We start from the raw sequence: 27232 nt of genomic DNA on the forward strand, positions 1-27232 counted from the left end.
CCCAAAGACTGTACACAATGAACTTTCTGTTCACGGCCCTGAAATAAGAAATGACCGAAAACAAGATATTTCAAATTGTTACTTAGTATTTTTGAGACATTACACAACAAGACGCCACCGCTCGGTTTGTACACTATTGATTAGATAAAATATACAATAACAAAGAGGAAGCAATAAAAATAGGATGATATATTAAACAAACTAATGAAAGTAAAATGATATTTCTTGTATATAACCTAAAAACATTAACACTTTATTTTTCACACACACATTTATGATTAAAACATAAAAAAATATATTAAAATTGGGAAAAAGTAAAATACTTTCAAAACATACACTTTTTTTTTTAAATTAAATATAAATAGAGTTATATTTATTAAATAACAATTTTTTTTATTATTCATTATAAATGTTGGAAAATAGGTTTTAACTAATTTCTGAAAATGGATTTTCCATTTTTTGAACACGAAATTTGAATCATAATCATTGTTAAAATGAATAAACGATTATATGTTTGTGTTCTCCTTTGGATACCTTCATTTTGGTATATCACACGTCTAAAACAAATTTAAAATTAATGAAATATTAATCCTTAAAGTAAGTGTATTGAAAGAATAAAATAAAAGGATTAATGGGTGAGATAAAGAAAAGAAAAGTTCAGGGACTTCTTTGCAAGTATTCTTTCTTTTCGTAACTGAAAAATACACATTAATTACTGAATTAATCTTGTGATTAATGTATGCATTTAACCTCCGTCAGTTACAAATTTGACCTTTATTTTTTGTGTATAAATAGAGGTTTTTGATGCTTGATTAAATGACCACAAAAACAACCAAAATTCTCTTTTTTTTGCGGTTCATCGTCTTTATTTTCTTGCTGCATAGAAGATATAATTCAGGCCTACTGAGGGTTCGTGTAGTCTAGAAGAACGACTTCAAGCTATTGTATAATGAGAAACAAACATCTGATAACGGCTGGTTTTGTTTTAAGGACAATGTGTTAAACACATGCCCCAACGTATTCTCTTTTCTTGATTGTTATCATACATTTCAGTAATATTATTCCTACATTCTTAAAACAAGTTTGTTTGTAAGAAACGAAAAAAAACAAAACAAAACATTGTTTTGTGCTTTTCTACTGCTCGAATTTCATAGCAAACAACAAAAGAAAAAAAATTATTTGAATCTGAATTTTAGACTCTAATTGTCAAAATCAGATTTTAGCATCAGATTTTTTTATTAAAATTTTGATTTCAGGAATTTAGTATTAGTTTTTCATCAGAATTATAATCAGATTTGCATCAGAAGTATCAATTTTCTATCTATAACCAGTTTATACATCAGAATCTTTTCTTCATCAGAAATTTATACATCAGAATTCTTATTTTAGAATTTAGTTCCAGTTTTGTGTCCATTAAATTACAATAGTCAGTTTTCAGAAACATATTGATCATCATTTAATTTTTTTTTTCTGAGGAATATATATAATTTATGATAAAGGTGTAATGTGAAATATGTTAGTATTTATAGGTAACAGTAATTATTTTTTTTAGTAAATTATAGTTTTAGTCATTGTGGTTTAGTTAAATTGGTAATTTTGGTCCATAATCCAAAAATTGATAGGTTGCATCCATGTAGTTTTATAAATTACAATCTCAATCATTTTGTGCATATAAAAAGACTACTTTGCCCTTTCTTATATCAATTTTCTTTTGTCTATTATTAATTTATAATTTGTAATACTAATAAAAAATACCCACTTATTTTCATAATCTTTCTCCTTAACCACCATCACCATCCATGTTTCATCTTCGACAACCATCATCACAATCTTCGGTAACCACCATAACCGTCTTCGGTCGCCGTCTCTAAACCCACCTCCTTCATTTCACCATATATATATATATATATATTGTGACATCCCCATTTTCTCGGCCAGAAAAGATCGATTTTGTTTATGTTTGTTTGAAAATCAGAGTAACATTTTAAATAAAAGCGTTGCGGAATTTGTCCCAAAACAAAATATGATAAAGATTTATCAAAAGCATTTCCGTAGAAATGTATTTCATTAAAAAGACTCGGGATGTCATGTTCGTTACAGATCAAAAGCATAAACAGTACAACATAAGCCTTGCTACATTATTTCATATTTACAGGCCTATAATCCCTTATCTCTCATCCAAACATCTATGCTCATGCGCCACTAACTGTAAAACAAGAAACTGAGTGGGTCAGGCTTGGGAGCCTGGTGAGCACATAGGGTTTTTCAACCCACAATAAATAAGTGTGTTAACTTTATCAAACCAAACAAACCCGATTATCATCGGGACGGACACTACTGCCAAGGGGATTCCTCAGCAATAAATGTCCTTAAGGCAACCATGGGGGGATGGAGTACACCTGGTGAGCACACAGTTCAAATAAACACACAGTTTAAAATAAACACCTACAGGTTGCGAACCTGCTAGTGTTCCACCGGACCGTCTAGAATAGTCTGTGGTCGTCATCTATACTCCGCTAGATGACTAGATCATCAATAACATCTATAACGAGGCCTCTCATTATTTTATTTTGTCACACAGCAACTATTACATCTACCCATGTTTTACCCAACACATTTTGTAGATATAAAATACATATACAGTTTAAATCATTTAAAACGTGTATAATAATATTTCACCCACATAGATAGCAAGTATACAGATAATATGCACACATAGCACGTAATTTATATTAAATACTTCATATTTATGTGTAAGATGAAAGTAACTATGCACTCACATGATAATACGAGCTCTCCTCTCTTAAAATAATATTTTTCGGTAAAACTGGGGCGTTTTCTCCAAAACCGGGCTTTACGCAGGCAGAGTCTCGGCTCGGAAACTTTGCTTCTCGGGATCTCTGGGACTTCGAAACTTGTCTCGGGGCTCGGGAATGATATCGGGGCTTCAAAATAACTCTGGCACGAAAATCGAGGTAAAAATGAGAGAGAAATGAAGAACGGAGCAAAAGAACTCGGCTGCCTTCGCACCCCTTTATATAGGGCTGAAGCCTCGCATTACGCTGAGCGTAATGCTCAGCTACGCGGGGTGTAACCTCGGATCGTCACTGCTTGCGTCACGCTTCGGGGGACGCTGGGCGTACTCAACTCTACGCTGGGCGTAGTTCGGATAGGTTCAGCACTCCTTCGGATAGCCTTGGTATGCATGTCACAATCTTCAAAAATTCATAACTTTCGCATACGAGCTCCGTTTTCGACGTTCTTTATATCCATGCGAAGGTGAGATTATGCTCTACAACTTTCGTTTAGACTCCGTCGGCTAATTTTGAATTTATTTTAAAAGTTATATTTTTAACAGGCCGGGACAGGAATAGTCCGTTAAAAATTCATAACTTCTTCATCCGGCGTCCGTTTTCGTCTGTCTTTTTACCGTTGTGCTACTATTAACGAGATCTTCAATTCTCGTTTAGGTTGTGTCGGCTAAAAACCGCTCGATCTCAAATCGAGTATTCGGGCTGCATACCGCTAAGTCGAAACTTAGAAAAATAATAACTTCCTCATACGAAGTCAGATTTGGACGTTCTTTTTATGGACGCTCTCGGTTAACGTTTTCTATGACTTTCGTTTAGATCGCTAAGGCTAAAGCTCGCTCTATCGTAAATTCATTATTTACGCTCCCCGTGCCGTGCCGGTTCCGTCGCGAAACTTCGACGGGTCATAATTTCTTCGTTATAACTCGGATTTCAGCGTTCTTTATATCTCCGGAATCCTTGTTTCGACCACTACAACTTTATGTAAAGATATCGGGCTTATCTCATACTTTAATTTTGACGCTTATTCTTATCTTTTATTAATTATACATTTATAAATAAATAATAAGCACACAAATACACATAATTCATATAATACTCAAATATTTCATCTTTATTACTTCAAAAGAGTTACAATAGTTGACCTAGACTATTACATCATCTAAAATGCTTAGCCCCGAAACCCGGGCGTTACAATTCTCTCCCCCTTAGGATGATTCCGTTCCGGAATCATGCATCAGCAAACAGATGTGGATAGCGACTCCTCATGTCATCCTCTGTTTCCCAAGTGAGATTCGGCCCATTCGAATGTTTCCATTGGACTAGCACTAAGTCGACCAGCTTGCGTCGTAACTTCTTAGTATTACGGTCAACAATTTCCTCGGGCTCTTCAATTAGCCTCTTGTTCTCATCCATTCTTAATTCTGAGATTGGAATTATGTCGGGAACTTCTCCCGTGAACTTCCTCAAATAACACACATGGAAGGTGTTATGAATACCAACGAGTTCTTCGGGCAATTCCAGATTGTAAGCTTGGTTCCCAATCTTCTGAAGAAATTTGAATGGTCCGATAAACCTTAGACTCAACTTTCCTCGTTTTCCGAATCTTATAAGTCCCTTCCACGGTGAGACCTTAAGCAAAACCGAATCCCCAACTTCGAAGGTCATCGGTCGTCTTTTCTTGTCAGCATAGCTCTTCTGACGATCCTGAGCTGCTAACATCCTTTCCCTAATCACCTTCAGCTTCTCAGCAGTCTCATGGACTATCTCGGGGCCCATAAACTGCTTTTCTCCATCCTCAAGCCAACAAGAAGGCGTACGACACTTTTGTCCGTATAAATCTTGATAAGGTGCCATCTTGATGCTCGAGTGGAAACTGTTGTTGTAGGAAAATTCTACCAGAGGTAAGTGCTCGTCCCAATTCCCTTGGAACTCAAGGGTACATGCCCTCAGCATATCTTCCAGTGTTTGAATCGTCCTTTCGCTTTGGCCATCAGTTTGCGGATGGTAAGCAGTACTCAAACACAACTTTGTACCCAACTCCTCTTGTAGACTCCTCCAAAACCTCGACGTGAAATGGCTATCACGATCTGATACTATTGTTAGAGGAACACCGTGAAGTCTCATAATTTCCTTCACGTAAGCATTTGCAAGCTTATCCATAGACCACTTTTCGTTGGCAGCTATGAAGTGTGCACTCTTAGTGAAACGATCTACGACCACCCAAATCATGTCGTGACCGTTCTTCGTCCTGGGTAGTTTAGTCACAAAATCCATGGTGATGTCTTCCCATTTACCCATGGGTACAGGTAAAGGTTCTAAACTCCCGTATGGTTTCTGATGCTGTGCCTTAACCCTTGCACAAGTTACACACTCGGCCACATACTTTGCAACGTCGAGCTTCATCGTCGGCCACCAGTAGTAGGGTTTTAGGTCCCTATACATTTTAGTGCTACCGGGATGAATCGAGTACATGGTCTTGTGTGCTTCTTCCATCAGAAGATCTCTTATTCCTCCCGTCTTAGGTACCCAAATCCGGTCTTGGAATACCTTCAGTCCTCGACTGTTTGTGTCGAACACTAACGTTTTGCCCAAACGTTCTTCCTTTCGGTCATTCTTCTCTAAAGCTTCTTCTTGAGCTTTCCTGATACTTTCCACAATCGTCGAGACGACTTCAATTCTCAACGCTCTTGGCCTTTTTCTTTCAAGGTTGACTTTCCGACTGAGAGCATCAGCGACAACATTTGCCTTACCGGGGTGGTAAAGTATCTCACAGTCGTAGTCCTTGAGTAACTCTAGCCAGCGTCGTTGCCTCATGTTCAATTCCTTCTGATTAAAGAGATACTGGAGACTCTTTTGATCAGTGAAAAGTTTGCACTTCGTTCCATAGAGGTAATGCCTCCATATTTTCAAGGCAAATACTACCGCCGCCAACTCCAAATCATGAGTGGGGTAGTTCTTTTCGTGCTCCTTCAATTGTCGAGATGCGTATGCTATCACCTTTTCTCTTTGGGTCAGAACACAACCCAACCCGACTCCAGATGTGTCACTATAAACTGCGAAGTCTTCAACTCCATCTGGTAGAGAAAGAATCAGTGCTTCACATAACTTCTTCTTTAGCTTCTCGAATGCTTCTTCGTGCTTCTCACTCCGTGTATAAGTATCTCCTTTGTGGGTCAAAGCTGTCAATGGAGAGGCTATCGAAGAAAAGCCTTGGATAAATCGTCGGTAATATCCGGCTAATCCTAGAAAGCTTCGAATCTCCGTGGGACTCTTTGGACGTTCCCACTTCATTACAGCTTCGATTTTTGCGGGGTCAACCATTATCCCCTCCTGGTTAACCACATGACCCAAGAATTGGACTTCTCGGATCCAAAAATCACACTTGGAGAACTTTGCATAAAGCTTCTCCTTCTTCAGTACTTCTAATACTTCCCGTAGATGCTTGCCATGCTCCTCTTGGCTTTTCGAGTAGATCAGAATGTCGTCGATGAACACTATCATGAATTTATCGAGGAATGGTTTACAAACCCTATTCATCAAATCCATGAATGCTGCTGGAGCATTGGTTAGTCCGAATGACATAACCAAGAACTCGTAGTGTCCATATCTCGTTCTAAATTCAGTCTTCTCAATATCCTGCTCTCTTACCTTCAGCTGATGATATCCTGACCTAAGATCGATCTTTGAGAAATAGCTCGAACCTTGCAGCTGATCGAATAGGTCATCAATCCTTGGCAATGGATACTTGTTCTTCACTGTTGCCTTGTTCAGCTCTCGGTAGTCTATACACATTCTCATGCTTTCGTCTTTCTTCTTTACGAATAGCACCGGAGCTCCCCAGGGTGATGAACTAGGTCGAATGAAACCATTGTCCAACAGCTCCTGAAGTGGCGTCATAAGCTCCTTCATCTCCGTCGGTGCTAATCGATAAGGTGCTTTCGCTATTGGTGTTGTACCTGGTAACAAGTCTATTCTGAACTCCACTTGTCTATCAGGTGGTAATCCAGGAAGATCTTCGGGAAAGACTTCTGGATAATCACATACGACCGGTATATTCTGCACCTCCTTCTTTTCCTTCTTAGCGTCGATCACAAATGCCAAGTACGATGCACATCCCTTGGATAAACATTTTATGGCTTTCATCAGGGAGATGATTCCAGAATTTACTCGGTGTTTGTCCCCGTATACCATAAATGACTCTTTTCCGGGTGGGTTTACCCTTACTATCTTCTTTCGGCATTGAATCTCAGCATCGTTGGCGCTAAGCCAGTCCATTCCTAAAACGATGTCGAAACCGTTCAATTCTATGGGTAACAGCTCCTCGTGGAATTCGTTTCCGTTTAGGTCGATGACGACGTTCCTAATAAGGTTACTAACATGAACGAACTTGCCACTGGCAACTTCTACAATCAGGGCATTATCAAGTTTTTCCACAGGCAACGCTAATTTCCCACCAAATTTATGCGATACAAAGGAGTAGTTGGCTCCAGAATCAAACAGTATATTGGCAGGCAAACCATTTACAAGAAAGGTACCTGAAGCGACGTCTGCTGCCTCCTTCGCAGCCTCGAGCGTCATCTGGAAGACTCTCGCCTTCGGCTTTGGTGGAATGTTGGGTCTTGCCGCATCTTTCTTCTTTGGGCAATCCTTAGCAATGTGTCCTTCTTCACGGCACTCGTAGCACACCCTCTTGTCGGTGGTGCACTCATTGGCATAGTGCCCCGTTTTCCCACACTTGTAGCAGGTCACTCCCTCGCTACATTTTCCCGAGTGCTCCTTCTTGCACTTTTCACACCATTTTGCTTCATTTCCTCCTCCTCCAAACTTCTTGGAACTGAACTTGCTCTTCTTGTTGTTGGGTTTAGCAGACCCTTCGAACTTCCTTTTCTCGCCAACCTCCACCTTGCCGGCAGCTCTTCCCTTAATCATATCCTCCACGGATTTGGCAGCCCAGATAGCCGCCTCCAGAGTATGTGCCTGACGTACCGGCACCGCATACTCCCATGGGAGTCCCTTGGCGTACTTATCAATTTTCGTTAGCTCATCCGGAACAAGGCGCAAGGCAAACTCCATTTTCTCCGTGAAGTTGTTAGTGTACTCATCAATGGACATGCTTCCTTTCTTCATGGTTAGGAACTGGTTCTCTAGCTCGAGAAGGTTTTGAGCTGAGCGGTATTTGCCTTTGAACTGCACCAAAAATTCTTCCCATGTTAGCTGCAGGGGCTCATTGAGGCTCAAGGTCTTCCCCAGGGTGTTCCACCAACGCACAGCACCCCCTCGGAACTGACGTACTGCAAATGTGGTCTGTAGTGTGCCTCTGCAACCACACGTCATAAAAGCTAACTCCATCTCCGATATCCAATCCATGACCCCGATCGGATCTTCCTTTCCAGTGAATGTCAATGGCTTGCAAGTCAGAAAGTCCTTGTACTTGCATCCATTTCTCTCGACTCCGTCATCTTGGTTATTTTGTCGAACTATTGGTGGGTTGACTTGTCCGACGGTCCCACTATAGTTCCCTTCCTCAGTCTGCCCTTCGTTCAACTCGGGCTGTTCGATCTGTATGGTAGCTTCCTCTCGATTTTGTTGGATCAAACGTCTGGTTTCCTCCATTTGACGATCCAACATCGCCTGGATCATCGTTTGCACTCCGGCCATCGTGATTGGATCAGCAGCGGCCACCACAACCGGTATTTGTTCAATCACTGGGGGCTGGTTTCTGTTCCCATTTGCATTCTCGGCTCCACTGCGGGTTCTTGCCATTTTGATCTATACACCGAATAAGGTGAATTTAGATCTTTATTTAGGATAGTCGTTTTAAATCGTCCTTATCACTCCGAAACGTTTACATGTTAGTTCTAATATCGTAGTCGTACTTTTAGAATCCTATACACATAAAGTTTCCAGATCCGGTCGGCAACAGACCATAGATCCGAATAATTAATAGCATATAAGGCACAAAGCATTTAGCACATAAAAGCATTTTAGGCATAATTCCTAAAATAAGCTAGTGCTCACACCTCACAATCATCACTTAGCATTCTAAGTTTAAGTCTAGAAATTTCCTACAAATTCCTAGTTCACTTAAACTAATGCTCTGATACCAACTGTGACATCCCCATTTTCTCGGCCAGAAAAGACCGATTTTGTTTATGCTTGTTTGAAAATCAGAGTAACATTTTAAATAAAAGTGTTGCGGAATTTGTCCCAAAACAAAATATGATAAAGATTTATCAAAAGCATTTTCGTAGAAATGTATTTCATTAAAAAGACTCGGGATGTCATGTTCGTTACAGATCAAAAGCATAAACAATACAACATAAGCCTTGCTACATTATTTCATATTTACAGGCCTATAATCCCTTATCTCTCATCCAAACATCTATGCTCATGCGCCACTACCTGTAAAACAAGAAACTGAGTGGGTCAGGCTTGGGAGCCTGGTGAGCACATAGGGTTTTTCAACCCACAATAAATAAGTGTGTTAACTTTATCAAACCAAACAAACCCGATTACCCGTTCCCGTTATCCTCACTTTACGTCCCTAAAACATCTAACACAAGGGACCTAGTCTAAGGACTATCATCGGGACGGACACTACTGCCAAGGGGATTCCTCAGCAATAAATGTCCTTAAGGCAACCATGGGGGGGATGGAGTACACCTGGTGAGCACACAGTTCAAATAAACACACAGTTTAAAATAAACACCTACAGGTTGCGAACCTGCTAGTGTTCCACCGGACCGTCTAGAATAGTCTGTGGTCGTCATCTATACTCCGCTAGATGACTGGATCATCAATAACATCTATAACGAGGCCTCTCATTATTTTATTTTGTCACACAGCAACTATTACATCTACCCATGTTTTACCCAACACATTTTGTAGATATAACATACATATACAGTTTAAATCATTTAAAACGTGTATAATAATATTTCACCCAGCATAGATAGCAAGTATACAGATAATATGCACACATAGCACGTAATTTATATTAAATACTTCATATCTATGTGTAAGATGAAAGTAACTATGCACTCACATGATAATACGAGCTCTCGTCTCTTAAAATAATATTTTCCGGTAAAACTGGGGCGTTTTCTCCAAAACCGGGCTTTACGTAGGTAGAGTCTCGGCTCGGAAACTTTGCTTCTCGGGATCTCCGGGACTTCGGAACTTGTCTCGGGGCTCGGGAATGATACCGGGGCTTCGGGATAACTCTGGCACGAAAATCGAGGTAAAAATGAGAGAGAAATGAAGAATGGAGCAAAAGAACTCGGCTGCCTTCGCACCCCTTTATATAGGGCCGAAGCCTCGCATTACGCTGGGCGTAATGCTCAGCTACGCGGGGCGTAACCTCGGATCGTCACTGCTTGCATCACGCTTCGGGGTACGCTGGGCGTACTCAACTCTATGCTGGGCGTAGTTCGGATAGGGTCAGCACTCCTTCGGATAGCCTTGGTATGTGTGCCACAATCTTCAAAAATTCATAACTTTCGCATACGAGCTCCGTTTTCGACGTTCTTTATATCCATGCGAAGGTGAGATTATGCTCTGCAACGTTCGTTTAGACTCCGTCGGCTAATTTTGACTTTATTTTAAAATTTATATTTTTAACAGGTCGGGAGAGGAATAGTCCGTTAAAAATTCATAACTTCTTCATCCGGCGTCCGTTTTCATCTGTCTTTTTACCGTTGTGCTACTATTAACGAGATCTTCGATTCTCGTTTAGGTTGTGTCGGCTAAAAACCGCTCGATCTCAAATCGAGTATTCGGGCTGCATACCGCTAAGTCGAAACTTAGAAAAATCATAACTTCCCCATACGAAGTCAGATTTGGACGTTCTTTTTATGGACGCTCTCGGTTTAACGTTTTCTACGACTTTCGTTTAGATCGCTAAGGCTAAAACTCGCTCTATCGTAAATTCACTATTTACGCTTCCCGGTGCCGTGCCGGTTCCGTCGCGAAACTTCGACGGGTCATAACTTCTTCGTTATAACTCGGATTTCGGCGTTCTTTATATCTCCGGAATCCTTGTTTCGACCACTACAACTTTATGTAAAGAGTTATTTCATCTTTATTACTTCAAAAGAGTTACAATAGTTGACCTAGACTATTACATCATCTAAAATGCTTAGCCCCGAAACCCGGGCGTTATATATATATATATATATATATATATATATATATATATATATATATATATATATATATATATATATATATATAAAAGCTAAGTTCATGTGTTTATTACATTTATTGTGTGATAGAATGCACCAATAGGAATTTACTATAATTAAATAATTATTTAATTAAATAAAGATAGAAATTAAATTATTTCCATAATTGGATGTATATTAAATGATATCTATAATTATAATTCTCTTTATTAATGAAACTAATTAAATTCGTCATTAATGTCGGTAATAACATTTTTTCAAAATGAATTCGCATCTAGGTTTTTATGTATGGATTTGTGTTTTGTTTATAAACTCACTCACTTAAAATACAACAAAGTTGCATTGAATATATAACGAACGAGAGTGTATTCTACTAGAATACACTCTCATTCTGTTACAATATACTCTCATTATTCTAGAATAAATTCTCATTCTACTAGAATACACTTTCGTTCTCCAAGTTTTAAGGAACTTTGTTGTATTTTGAGTGAGTGGGTCATGAAAGAAAATACGAATTCATACATGAAAAACTAGATGTGAATTCATTCCGAAATAATATAATTGCTGATATTAACGACGAATTTATTAGTTTCCATAAAAAAGAATTATAATTGTGGATATCATTTAATATACATATAATTATAGAAGTCATTTAATATTTATCTTTATTTGATTAAATACTAATTTAATTTTACTAAATTATTATTGGTGCATTCTAGCACACAATAGATATGAGAAACATTTGAACCTAGCTCTCTCTCTCTCTCTCTCTCTCTCTCTCTATATATATATATATATATATATATATATATATATATATATATATATATATATATATATATATATATACATCAAGGTTGTTAAGATCGGGATCTTACGTAGGATCGTTTTTAGGTTTGCAAAATCAGGATCTCGATCCTAAGATCCCACAAAATAAAACATAATTTTAATTTATAATTTTAAAACATGAAAAATATTTCAAACATTCAATTTTCCGTTCAAAAGTTATAAAAACTTCAAAATATTAGACATAAGTCACAACACAAAATGATAAACAGTAAATTGGTAAATGGTAAAAGACATAAAAGTGATGAAAATTTTCATTTGTAAACAAAAATAACAATAAAAAAAATAAATCAAGGGAAGGTAGGATTGGATCGGATCCCGATCCTACGATCTTACCTACGTCCTTACGATCCTACCTCAAATACGACATGTTTACGATTCGGCTCGTTTTTCATACCTAGGATCGTAGGATCGCGATTTTAACAACCATTATATATATATATATATATATATATATATATATATATATATATGTGTGTGTGTGTGTGTGTGTGTGTGTGTGTGTGTGTATATAATACCCTAAATATCCTACCTAGTCTTGAATGGAAGGTATGCATATTCTACGATACTACCTACGATCTAGCGATCCTAGCTGCGATCCTACCCCAAATACGATTTGTTTATGATCCGACTCATTTTTCATACCTAGGATCGTATGATCGCACTTTTGACAACCATGATATATATATATATATATATATATATATATATATATATATATATATATATATATATGTGTGTGTGTGTGTGTGTATGTGTGTGTATGTGTAATACCCCAAATATCCCACCTAGTATTGAATGGAAGGTATGCTCAGATTATTGAACTTTCGAGTGAAGATAGAGATCAATCATTCAGTCTTCATGTTTAACTATATGTCCATTATCACCTGTCATAAAATTACCAACGATGATCATCTTGGCCATATTCACCATCATTCGTTATGACCACCATTGCTGACCAATCCAGCCCATACTTATTCAAAGAACCAACCCCAATCATTTATTGCAGGTGATTGCTTACTTTGAAGTAGACCCTCTCTGTCCAGCTCCATGAACCTTGCTCCCCACTCATTTCATTTCTTATGCTCTCTAATTTTGACATCAAAATTAACGAGTGTGTGAATGAGGGATTGATTCAATGTTAGTCTAACTAGATGATAGTTCATCCCCTATTTTCAAACCCTAGAAGCCCAAATTTATTTCCCCCATCTAGGCCACTCACTCGATGTACCTACTTGGTTTTCTGAAAACCTTTACAAACTCATATTGATACAAAATCATCACAATTGCCATCTTGATCTTGCTATAGAAAACTCAAAAACTCCCCTTTATTTCTCCAAGTTCTTGGTTCAAGAGCTATAACAAAGAAGAAAGAGAATGTGAGAATTACTCATCGCTCTTATTCCTAGCCGGTTACAAGAGACGATGGCTGGAGGAGGGAAACAAGCTGAAGAACAATTGGACAATGGATTTTGAGGAGAGGTTAGCAGGTGGGTCGTGGGGGTGGACAGGTGGGTCATCTTTTTTATTTTATTATTATTTCAAATTATAAATTAATGATAGGCAAAATAAAAAAAGATATGAGAAAGGGTTCGGTACACTTTTTATATGGACAAAATGATTGAGATTGCAATTTGTTAAAACCATAAGGATTCAACCTATCAATTTTTATACTTAGAGATCCAAACTAGGAATTTGACCAAACTATAGGGACAAAAACTATAACTTACTCTAATTTCTTTAAAGGTAGAACGATCAAAAGAGACCCGTTGTTTTCCTGTTTTCCTCCGGAACTTAGCTGGTGCCACGACTCAACACCCCTAGGCTTCATCGGAAACTATGTTCACATATGGTAAGGGTGCCAAATCACACTTATGGAGTGGAGACTCTTACACGAGTATACCAAGAAGGCAAGAAGTCTTAACATGGCATGTATTACTTGCATGAATTATTGTACTTTGCATTTTTTTTTTCTGTACGTCGTGCATTATCATATGTATTCGCATGAATTATTGTAATTAAAGCCAAAGTATTCCCTAATTTAAGTCAAACTACACTTTCATTGCACTATGTTTTTGTGTATATAGATCATGTACTAATACCGAAAATTTCAACACAGGCAATCAAAAAAAAAAAAAAAAAAGAAAAAAAAAATCAACATTCGCTAAATTAATTACATAAAAGAAAACAAATCTAACAAAACTTAAGTCGACAAAATCAAAGCCATAAAGCACCGGCTTGTTTAAGCACGGGGATCAATTCACCGGTGATATGCGTCGCCATCACCCGATCTAATCCACCGAACATCCGTCCTCCGATGAACACCGCCGGAAACTGTAAACTCCGGCTATCCTTACCTTCGTTTTCCGCATCGATCATCTCAAGTTCCTTCACGACATCATTCTCCTCCCCTTCATCAAACTCAAACACGCTCGGATTCACACCGTGACCGTTAAGCAACCGCTTCACCACATGACTCATACAGCATCCACGACGAGCCAATACGATGACGGCGTTTTCCGACACGGCGTCTCTGACAGCGCCTTTTGCAGATCCGTGAAATTGGGTGGTCTGGTGGTGGTTTAACGGCTGAGATAGGCCGGAGTGAATCGTCCATGGTTTGTAAGGGATTGCTTGTTGCATTTTGATTTTTGAAGCGGTGCGGTGCGGTGCGGTGTGGTGTGGTGTGGGGTTTGGATTTGGTGCGAGAGGGATTTATAGGAAAAATGGAGAGGGTTGCGTTTTGGGTGACTTGAAAGGGTCAGGCGTCAACGGCAGTTACGCGTTACAAAAGTTTAGAGTGACGAAAGGATAACGTCATATGAATTTGCATTTTTCTAATTGTAATTTGTAATTTTGTTGGGCATCCCACGTTTTACGTACCCCACTCTTGACATCATCACCGTCCTCTTCTTCAAACCCCCTTTTGGCTCTCTCCCATTCCCATATGATATATGCGGCCTCTTGTTTTCAAATAAATTTAAATGTTGTCCTATTGATTACATCATTTTTTTTTATTTTAGGTATGAACAATTACAATATTTTCCTTATCGTTTAAACGACAAATGACAATATTTTATTATAATTATTATCTATTACTATAATTATAATATAAATTAAAAGAAAATTAAATCAAAATCAAATAAATACTTATATCCTAAGATCTAGAAGCACATTACTCGAAATGCTTCGTCCCTCCCTTCATGGTCTTGTCGTCGTGCCACAAAGTATCATAATCGGGAACCCCTTTTAGTGAAGCACACTATTGAAAATGGTGGTACATAATTTCGATCATGAAGCCATCATGTTCGAAATCATGTGAATCAGAGCCATCATGTTCCAAATCTCATGTTATCACCTCCGACATCGTTTCATAACCACCACTACTATCGATAGGTTAATTTGAGGTTTGATTTCTTTTTACAAATGATTGAATTTGGATTTCTTCATGTGTGAGGATGATTTATCTATGATGATTGGATTTCGCTTCACTATAGGTCATGGAGGGCGTTGAGGGAGGTAAAGTGGGCAGCTGCACAAGGCCCAATTTTTGTTATTATATATTATATATACATTTATTTAAAAATAAAAAATTTATAATAGCGATAGAAACCCTTTTTCTCTGATTCGTCATGGGCATTTGAGAATATTTACATCTTCAGGACCGGCCATGTTATAGGTTTAATCAAGGTTCATTGCAGGTTGTACACCACAACTGTAAAACTCTCTCTGTCTCTAAACGCTTACCCCGACCATCAACCACCGTCCATAAGTTTGATCGGAAACAAATAGTAGTTTACACATGTTGGTCCCTAAATATTGAATAATTATATGTGTGTAATACGGGTAAATCGTAGAAGAGTAAGAACATACAATTCGACAAATAAAAGTTAATGGGTGTTTGAAATTGTTTTTCAAAATACTTATTAGCTTGTTAGCTTTTTGAAAACCTCGTAAACTAAAAAAGTGTTTGAGTATGTTAAATAGCTTTTGAAACAACTTTTTGAAGCTTTTTACATAGCTATAAAATCCTAGCTTTTCAGCTTTTCTTAAAAGCACCTTTTTTAACTTAGTTTTTTACCCCTTAAAAAATTAAGGCAAACATTTTTTAAAACCAACTTATTAACTTTTCAGTTTTTCCAACCACAAAATCTAATCCAAACACTTTTTAAAAACTGTTTTTCCAAAAAGCCATAAACACTTTCCTGAAAACACTTTTGTGATAAAAAAAAGTTAACCAAACACATCCTTATTTTATCTATCACGATTTAAAACACACATTGCGTAGGTGGGTGTGGGGGTGTGTGTGTGTGTGGGGGGGGGGGGGGTGCGTGTGTGTGTGTTTGTGGGTGTGTGTGTTTGTGAGAGTGGATGTGTGTGTGGGTGTGGGTGTGTGTGTGTGTTTGAGGGAGTGTGTGTGTGTGGGGGGTGGGGGGTGGGGGTGGGGTGGGCTTGGGAGTGGGTGAGTGTGCGTAGGTAGGGGTGTGGTTGGGGTGGGAGTGGGTGTGTGTTTATATTTTAGACTTATTTTAGAATCAGAAAAATATGGAAAACAATGATTATCTGTTTTCCAAAAATTTCCAACTTCTTTGTAATTTTAGAAAATGAAAATTTTTCATTTTCTGTGAAAAATTTAGAAAAATAGACGAACTAAACGCATTTTCAAAATTCTCATATTTCTTGGAAAAATTTTCCGGAAAACGGTCCATTTTTTCGCAACTAAACGCACCATAACCTTTTTTTTAAAGTAAAATAACATTGAAACTTTTAAAAACATGATCATTAATCATAGATTTTCAAAAAGTTGTTTTAATATAAAGTTGGATGATTTGTTCGTAATTGTATAATCGTTAACTTAAATTAACATGTAAAATAATTTGAAGATATAAGCAAACGTTGTTTAGGTCTAGATCTACTAATGATAAAGTTATCATGTTGTATAATGCTATGTAAATTTTAATCGACTGAAAAAAAAAAGACAATCAATAATGAAAATATTATTATTTTATTTTAAATTAGAAAGTAATGTAATATAAAAATTAAAAAAAAACATACGTGAACACAAAAGATGAACTAAATTACAATTTGAATGATAAATATGTATGAATTATAAATAATAAATAAAATAGGTTATAAAATCGTTATGTACTTAGAACTCTAAAGAATACAACATATATGTAAAAATAGATTGTCTAATAAAAAAACCAACATTAAGAGTTTTATGGATGCAAAATGATAAATAGTAAATTAGTAATTGCTATAAAATTTTATTATAACTTGATATTGGAATTAATTCAACATTTTATTATAACTTGATATTGGACTTAATTCAAATACGTATTAGAAAAACAAAAAATATAGTGTATGTTTTAAAAAAAAAACGAATGATGATGATGATTCGGAGGGGAATATAAGTTCATCAAAAAGTTATTTATCTTTTTAATGTTGAATAGACCTATCTTTTTGTTGTTGAAGAGACCTGAAAGCATATTTAGTATGATCTAAATAAATAATTAATATTTTATGAAACAATATGTATTATAAAAAAAAATAGTAAATTATATGAATCATCCCTCATGTAGGTGCTAAAAGGCACATCCAATCCTTATTTTTAAAAATTAACTCGAGCCGTCTCTCGTGTGATTTAACTTTGCATGCTTCATCTCTTCCGACATAAAAAGACTATATTTCCCTTAACAATTTCTTTTTTAATATTTTTTATCTGTTTATTATTTTTAGATTAAAAAAGAAAAAAACCTCCACCCACCAACCCCGCCCCCTTTTCTTTTCCCTGGTTTCCTTTCCTCTCCCTAACTCTATGGTGAGACCAAAACATCACCACTACAGTCTCAGTCTCAGGTGGAACTACACCAGATGAACATTGTCGGTGACCCCTTAAGCTTCTCCGGTGACCCCCTTTGACCATCATTGAACTTATCCCACCCTTTCATACCCAAAGATCCGGGAAACCCCAAAAATTGATGAACCCAAAACCTGAAATCAAACATTGATAAAACCAAAACCTGCAAATCAAACCTAACTAAACCCTAAACTTGCAAATTGGAACCCACGAGTCACAAGAGAAGAAAGAAGATTTCGATCGACACGTATGTTGCTGGTGGTGTTGGTGTTGGTGGTCCAATATACTTTGTTACCTTTCTTCATCTCTTTCTCCCTCCCTCTCTCTTTTGTAGATCGATCGGTACTTTCATCGCCTTTAATAGCTTCAAGAACCCTAACCCTAGTCCAGTCACAAAAGTCAATGCAGTTGGGTCATATACAAATATTAAAGATAAATCAGACATGCCTCCTCGGAAGACGCCAATAAGCCGCAAGAAATCATCATCAGCAACCACACCTACCCTTGTTGATGATCATAAATCAATGACATAAGAAGTTGAAGCTGGAGCTGAATTAGCGATGCTGCAAAAGTCAAGATGGAGATGTCTGGTTCGGTAGAAGTATCAGATCCTAATTCTACTAAAATTGACGGGTGATTCAACTACATATCTTACTGTTTCTCCCGAATTAATGGTTAAGGTGGAATTTGTTTTGGAGAATTTTACAGTACGTGATGTGTTTGAAACAAACAATGAGGGCAGTGAACCGAACGTGGGCGGATATAACGTTACAAAGGAAATGGAAAAGAAATAAGGGGTGGGTGGGGGATACTTATTAATTTATTTATTTATTTAATAATAATAATAATAACATTAAATTAAATGGGAACAAATATATAAAGAGCTTTATGGTTATTTCAGATCTGGAACAGACTAAAATCGCAACAAACCCGCATATCAAGGATGAAGCGTGCATGTTTTAAACAAACAAGAGATGATCTGAGTTAATTTTTGAAAATAGAGATTGAACATGCATTTTGGCATCTGCACGAAGGACGATTCGTGTAATTTACTCTAAAAAAATACACATTGTAATAACTACAAACAATAGATTTAAAAATCAACTTCACCTCTTAAAATATTATTTTATTATCTTATACAATTTTCAAATTCATATATATATATATATATATATATATATATATATATATATATATATATATATATATATAGTAGGTGTAAGACCCATGTATTACATGGGTTAATTAAAAAAAATGAAATATAAAAGTTTAAATATTTAAAAACTTTGGATTTATAAGAAAATAAGAAAAATAATGAATTATTAAAATTGATTTTTTTATCTTTTAAATTTAAATAAATAAACAAAATAAACTAATGAGCTTTAATTTGGGAATTTTAAAATAAGAAGGTAAGTCCATTAATGAAATTGATATTCATTTATTATTACATTTATTGTAATTATTACATTAAAGTATTATGTGTAATTTATTAAAATAGATAAACCCATAAAATGACATGTGGAAAAGAAATTAATTCAAAATAACCACAAAATGATATTTGGCAAATTGAATTAGAATGTGACATGTGGCAAAAAACCTTCATTTATTAGAATATATATATATATATATATATATATATATATATATATATATATATATATATATATATATATATATATATATATATATATATATATATATATATAGAGAGAGAGAGAGAGAGAGAGAGAGGGAGAGCTAGGTTCAAATGTGGATTTACATCTATTGTGCGGAACGTGTGGATAATGTTATTCTGTGAGAATGACAAATAAAATATGTTGTTTGATAATGTAAACACGTTCAATCTTACATAATTATTGTCATTATCACATATTCTCACTAATTAAATCGTCTATAAGGTTATTATAGACTTTTTTTTTATTATTCTCATTATGTCATAATGTTGTCAGAATGTTTATTGAGTCGTATTCTGTAAGAATGAAAATGAGTGAAAAACGATGCGTGAGAACAAAAATGAATAAGAATTATTGAGAATGCATGAAAAAGATGATAGTTGTCTGAGGTTAAACATATTCACATTACTGAACAACCTATTCTCTTAGTAATTCCCGTAGAATAGCATTGTTCACACGTCCGCACAATAGTTGTCCATCCACATTATAACCTATATAGAGTTAGGTTCAAATGGATAACATTTTTATCCATTAGAAATTATAAACTTAAATATACTATCACTTTGCTTTTGGTCAATTTGCAAACTAGTTCCATAATATCATCATTTTCTCTTTTGAACAGAAAATTTTCTATTTAGCAGATCAACTTTTAGATCATTAATTATTTTCTAGAAGCTTTATTTATAAGCAATTAACAACAGAGAAAGTTTGTAAGATTAACGAACATATAATATAAATATATAAATTCACAAATAGAAGGTTATTACCTACACTAATTAATATATTGATGATATTAATTATTATGAGTTGGCATTTGAATAAAAAGGAGAAAAACACAAGAATGACAAGTGAATATTAAACAATTCAAAAATCTAGAAAATGACAAGTGTTAAATTATATGAAAAGATAACATATGACATAATGAATCTTGATTTATAAATTAATCAAATGCGTAAACTGTAGGAATTTGTTCTTCAAAGATAAGCTACAATTCTGACATATATTTAACTCAAACTTTCAAGATTTTGTCTCTTAATAGAGATTAGCAATGATCCAAACAACATACTATATAATGCAATGACTATTAATTTAGTCTAAGTATAATTATATATTTATCGTCAATGCTAAATCATTAAAGGTCCTAGGGATATCACTTCTACTAAATGTTAGAAGGAACAAATCTACTTTCACTACATAGACCTTTACCCATTCATCATGTCATACATGAGTATACACTATATGACTTTTAGTTACAGACAACGTTGGAAAATATCAAGTCACAACAGACTTAATTAGGATGAATCCTATGAATCTCCGTTTTTTGGACATAATATATTACTATATTAGAATTACTTATGACAATAAGCTATGAAATAATTCTCTAAGTGCGGGTTATTCCAATACCTTATCCCTATCAAGTACATAAAGATGTCAATCGCATCTCCATGATATATCCATCAGTATGGATAATCTAATGACACTCACATCAATCTTAATTCAGTACTTTCTTTTTTTGAAGAATGATCGACTATGGAGATTCCGAATTAATATTCAAGGAAGTCTATAGTACATACAAAGTTGGAACACATGTGAATATGAATATCAATCAACAAAATCTGATGAAGACATTTAGTGAAATGGAAACTTCTACGATGATGTATAAGAATTTTCTTGTTTAAATGAACTTACTCTAAGTTGGTTTTTAATACGAAATTTACTTAGGTCAATTGATGATTTGACTTATTTATTTTTCGGTGTTGATTTTGATATATTATTTATAATTTTTTATATAAAAAGGTACAAGGGGTATATATAAAAGTTAACGGATTTTTGTTATATTTCATCTTCGAAAAAACCTTTTATCTCTAAAATATGATTGAAATTACTTTGTTTATTCATACATAAAATAAAACATTTGTTAGGCTAAATATGTGATAATGACATAAAAGTCTATAAGTTTGACAGAAATATACGAATTTACCATTTTGCTGACAGAAACATTCGGTTTTAATGAATCTAAATTCTACAAAATAATAAATTCTTACATTTGTACCAACCTTAAGGGCTTTAATATTATTATTTTTGTCTAAGATCTTCTTTCTAATGAGTATGTCTTGGTACTTATAAGCTCCAACGCACCTAAATACGTATTACGTAATATATGATGTGAGATGTAATTAATAAAAATTAATTTAACAACCAAAATTTTTGAAGTGTTTTAAATAAGAAAGAATAAAAAAAAGCTTAAATCTTTATTTGTTTTAATTAAATAAATTTGAAACCATAAACACACAAGTGATGGATACGGCCATACGTGTATAGGAGACTGAGTTGGCTGAAAGAGGCCGCTCACCGACGATACCACGTCATGATTCACGTCAGTAAAATGAAAGCGACACACTATATGACGTCATAGTTTAGGCACATCCCTTTGGCTTGACATCATCAACCACGTAGTACCGTTGACTAATTATTTTCACTGAAACTTTCAAATTGGCACTTTCTTTTTTATTTCACTTTCACTTTTGGTAGCTAACATTTGCATTCGGACAAATCGGTCCTTATTAAAATTTAGGAATGCTCTTTTAGCTATTTGACATGGGAAATTTTATTTTAGATCTGAAATAGTTTCAAATTATTTTTTTTAAATTCTAAAAACTAGTAAAATGTTGCATTATGACCATCTTTCCGGTTCAACCAGTTAAAACTGACCTGAAATATCGAGATTTTTCTGCAAAAACCAAAATATTTGAACTATTTCGTAAACTTTCCCAAAATATATATAAAAATATTTTTTATTTTTTTTTATTTTTATACCTTAAGAAATGTTTCCAAAGTTTTTTTTTCATTTAAACGTATTTATACGTATTATTAAATACATGTATAAAAATATTTAAATCAAAAAAGGATTTTAAGTTTAAAATATTTGTTATAATATTTGAAAATTTTAATAATTTAAAATTTAAAATTTTAAAATTTTTATAAATTTTGGTGTAATATTTGAAAATATAAAAATTTGATTTTTTTATAAATATTCCCGCCTCGGAGCGCCGAGGACCGCCAAGGATCACCGAGGAGCGCCGATGACCGCCTAGCCCGAGTTTGACCGATATTAACCAATTTCCGTCAGGCACCCCTAATCGTAATCAGTTGAAAACCGCCTAGCGTTTACGCCGATATTTACAACACACACACACACATATATATATATATATATATATATATATATATAGTGATAGTTTATGAAATAGTCCCAATATTTTGTATTTTGCAAAAGAATCTCAATATTTTTGGGTCGGTTTACAAAATAATCTTAAATAAATTTGGGTCAGAATGTAACTTTTTACCAGTTTTCAAGACTTTTCATAAAAAAAAAATTATTTCGAACTATTTTGTAAACTGACCCAAAATATTGAGATTTTTCTGAAGATTTTCCTTTTACATTCAACTGGTTTGTCCATAAAAAAAATTAGTCAAAGTTATTTTATTTGACAAAAACCTTTAAAAACTTTGTTCGGTTCTAAACAAGGAACTTCAAAAAGCTTGTAATTTAATAGATTGTGGGAAAATTGCATAAAATATACTAAATTTATACAAAATTTAGATTGACACAGTGTTTTTTTATTAATTAAGTCATGCAGTTTATAATTTTGGTGCAATTTTAACCAATTAACCGATTTGTTTTATTTGTTTCATTTTTTTCTCACTTGATGACTAGACAAAAACCTATTGTCCACCTGTGATCATAGTTTACAAACATTTGAGTAAATTAAACTTTACGTATATATATACACACTTTTCCTTATTTCTTCTTTCTTTTCTTAAAGCATCACATTTTATGTAATAGCTTCTCAAGGCCGCTCAAGCGGTTCATCATCCCAGTATGGTGTAAACAAGACAAAGAATATTTTAGGAGATGTTACTATGAACAACTTTCTTTACATTGCTTACACCACTCTCGGATGATGAACAACTTGGGAAACCATTACACAAAATAGTAATGATCTGAAAGAAAAAAAAATGAAGAAATAAAGGAAAATGAGTATAGATATACGTAAAGGTTCAATTTATCATAAATATTTATTAACTAAGATTGTATGTGGAAGCTATATTAGCTTTTTATCTAGTCAGCAAGTAAAAAACATAAAACACTTGAAGCAAACCGATCGATTGGTTAAAGTTGCAACACAATTATAAACTTAGTAACTTAATTGAGAAAGAAAAACATAATATCAAGATTAAAATTTTATATAAACTCAGTGTCTTTTATATAATCTGCTTTAGATTTTTTCAAAAAACAATGTGAATTTAGTTTTATTTTAATAATTTTAAATTTGGTGGGACAATAAATAACTTAATAAAATTGGTTTAATATAATTCAAGTATATTGTAGTTTTGGGTTACTGAGTTTGTTTTATATGGCATGAAACGACTTTATAAAAAAATATAGATACTCTTAAATAGTAAAAGAAAAGGTTTTCCCACCATTAATATGAATGAAACCATTTTGCTATCATCTATGAATTGGTCAATATTTAATGTGTATAAGACATAATCTAAATGAATCAAAGCCTTTGAATGACCTCTAAATAATTATGGAACCCTATCTTATATCAATCATTAAGATATTAGAATCATTTAGCCCTAAGGTTCAATTTTCTCAAACAATTTTTAAATTTTAGGCTTTGTTTCTTGTTTTGTTCTCTATTAAGTTTTATATAGATAAAATAAGTTGAGCTCATAATGATCTTTGTGTGGATAACGTGTTGCACGTATAAAAAATAACAAATAACAAATAATTATTTATGTAATAATTGTCACATCCTTATTTTCACGGCCATAAAAGACCGATTTTGTTTATGCTTTATAAAAATCAGAGTACTTCTTTTAATAAAAATCTTGCGGAATTTGTTCCCAGAAAAACATGATAAATACGTTATCAAAGAATTTCCGAAAAAATGTATTTTTATTCATTTTTAAAACATTTGGGATGTCATCGTTAATACAGAAACATAAGCATAAACAAAACTTACATTCATTTACACTAGTGATCTACATCTCTTTTAAATCTCTCAGTGTAATGTAACTTCATATCGACACATGTGATACAAATAAACTGAGTGGGTCAGGTTGGGAAACCTGGTGAGTACATAGGGTTTTCAACCCACAATAATATAATTATTATGTTTAAACATCAAACAATCAACCCAATTACCCATCCTCGTTATCTTCTTTAATATTCCTTAAAGAATTATCTTAAGGGTCATCTCCTATATCATATTTACCTCTCATCTTTCTACCTCACATTTCCTTATATGCTCGTTCCTAAGGCATGAATACGTAGTTACAACGTCGCCTGAACTCGTAATTCATAGTAAGGGTTAGAGTATCATCGCATGAATATACAGTCACCACATCACCTGGACTCGTAATTCATCACCTACAGGTTATAAGTCTGCTGGTGTTTCCACGGGTTGTCTAGAATATTCCATGGTCGCCATCTATACTCTAGTAGATGACTACATCTCCAAATTGTCGGACAAGGTTATAGTATCTTTCATCCTACATCACCGATTCATCATCACCTATCCATCACCTAATTATCATCACCTTCCTATCATCACCTATCTCTCATCATTTTATTTCATCACACACCAACTATTTCGTCTACCCATGTTTTATCCCAACGTATTTGTAGATATAAAATAAATATATATTTAAATCATTTAAAACATGTATAAAATCATTCATCCATCATAGACAGCAAGTATTCAGATAATATGCACACATAGCACGTAATTTATATAAAATACTTCATATCTATGTGTAAGATGAAAGGGACCATGCACTCACCTGTTAAAGTGATGATTCCAAACTCAGACAGCGCTTCGTTACTCTTAAAACAATTTCCTTCGACAAAACAGCGAGTTTTTATTAAAAACCGGGCTTCGCTGGAGCAGCGTTTCCGAGCCGAAAGCTTTTCTTCTCGGAGCTGTCGGGCGCTCCGGGGCTTTCTTCTCGTGCTAGGGAGGTTCCCTAGACTTGGGAGGGGTTTAGGGAGGTTAGAGAGAAGTTAGAGAGAGAAAGAAAGGTTTGAAGGTGTGAGGAAATTATGAAGAGTTCATCTCTTATTTATAGGAATTGTATAGTAAAGTAGTCTCCAAGCTTCGTCCGTAACTTTCGCATACGAGCTCCGTTTTTGTCTGTCTTTTTACCGTTGAGTTCCTATTAATGAGATCTTCAACTCTCATTTAGACCTCGTTGGCTAATTCTCATTCTATCTCGGATTTACAAAACTGTATCGAATTCGTCGCGCTCAAAAAGTAGAGACTAAGCTTCGTCCATAACTTTCGCATACGAGCTCTGTTTTTGTCTGTCTTTTTACCGTTGAGTTCCTATTAATGAGATCTTCAACTCTCATTTAGACCTCGTTGGCTAATTCTCATTCTATCTCGGATTTACAAAACTGTATCGAATTCGCCGCGCTTGAAAAGTAGAGACTAAGCTTCGTCCATAACTTTCGTATACGAGCTCCGTTTTTGTCTTTCTTTTTACCGTTGAGTTCCTATTAATGAGATCTTCAACTCTCATTTAGACCTCGTAAGCCAAAAACCGCTCGAACTAAAATTCGAGTTTCGGGCTGTACACTGCTAAGCCGAAACTTCGAAAAATCATAACTTCCTCATACGAAGTCAGATTTGGGCGTTCTTCTTATGGACGCTCTCGGTTTAACGTCTTCTACGACTTTTGTTTAGATCACTAAGGCTAAAAGTCGCTCCATCGTAAATTCACTATTTACGCTTCCCGGTGTCGTGCCGGTTTTGCCGTAAAACTTCGACGGGCCATAACTTCTTCGTTATAACTCGGATTTCGAAGTTCTTTATATGTACGGAAACCTTGAGAAATATTCTACAACTTGGTTAAGATTATTTATTATAAATAATCTTTTGCCGAAAATTCGTTTTCGACACTCATTGCCTCTAAATTGACTAGCCCGGATCTACGGGCGTTACAATAATGGTTACAAAAATAAGTTGAATACATAATTACATTAAAAAACTAAAACTAAATTATAAATAATAATAATAATAATAACTAACATGATTAATAACTTAAAATGAATATAAATATTAAAATAAAGTAAACATAAAATCGAACAACAATAGTAGAAGAATGCAAAAATAATGTTTAAGTTCGATAAATGATGTTTAAAGTTTTCTATTACATAAACGCATGTCAATAAATAAGCATGACACATGTCTTATGTGTAAACAAGATAATAATTGATTGTTTAGATATTAGATATGATTTAATGTATAGATATATATGAGATCCATTATCTTAGGATCTTTTGTTGTAATCACCTCTATGTATATATAAAGATATCGATACCTAAGGGTAATAAACGACAAATACTTATCTTAACTTGGTATCAGAGCCGTGATCCCTACATCTCAAAAACCTTCTTCCAGCCACGACGCTCTGACCTTTTGTCAAAGAGTATCTCTTTAATGGCTTCTCTCGTAAAATCATCCACCATTGCTACCGCTATATCTTGCAAGTTGACCCGCACTAATTTCCTGCTATGGAAGGCTCAAGTCACTCCTATCCTACGGGGAGTCCGACTCTTTGGACATCTGGATGGCACTACACCAGCACCTGCTGCCACATTGACCACCGGAACTAGCGTTGCCAGAAAAGAAGCAACTGAAGCTCCAAAAACAACACCCAATCCCAACTACGAAACATGGGTGATTCAGGATCAAGCCGTCATCGCAAGTCTGTTATCTTCTATTACTGAGGACGTTCTTCCCCAACTCATTCGATGTATCGACACAACAGAACAATTGTGGATTT

At 34.9% G+C, this 27232-nt stretch overlaps 1 protein-coding gene across 1 annotated transcript; it reads right to left on the reverse strand.

Moving 5' to 3' along the window:
* Window positions 1-13982: 13982 nt before the first annotated feature.
* LOC145128268 (glutaredoxin-C9-like) lies at window positions 13983-14552 on the reverse strand. The gene has a single exon (XM_079063070.1). The coding sequence runs from the start codon at window positions 14483-14485 to the stop codon at window positions 14060-14062; it is 426 nt and encodes a 141-aa protein (XP_078919196.1). The 5' UTR covers window positions 14486-14552; the 3' UTR covers window positions 13983-14059.
* Window positions 14553-27232: the final 12680 nt, after the last annotated feature.

The sequence above is a fragment of the Lactuca virosa genome, chromosome 8, assembly GCF_052849685.1.
Source record: "Lactuca virosa cultivar CGN04683 chromosome 8, Lactuca_virosa_CGN04683_v6, whole genome shotgun sequence".
NCBI lineage: Eukaryota > Viridiplantae > Streptophyta > Magnoliopsida > Asterales > Asteraceae > Lactuca > Lactuca virosa.

Bases quoted from the DNA above. Each gene is read 5' to 3' on its own strand.
- LOC145128268 (XM_079063070.1), bottom strand. From the start codon at position 14,485: ATGCAACAAGCAATCCCTTACAAACCATGGACGATTCACTCCGGCCTA.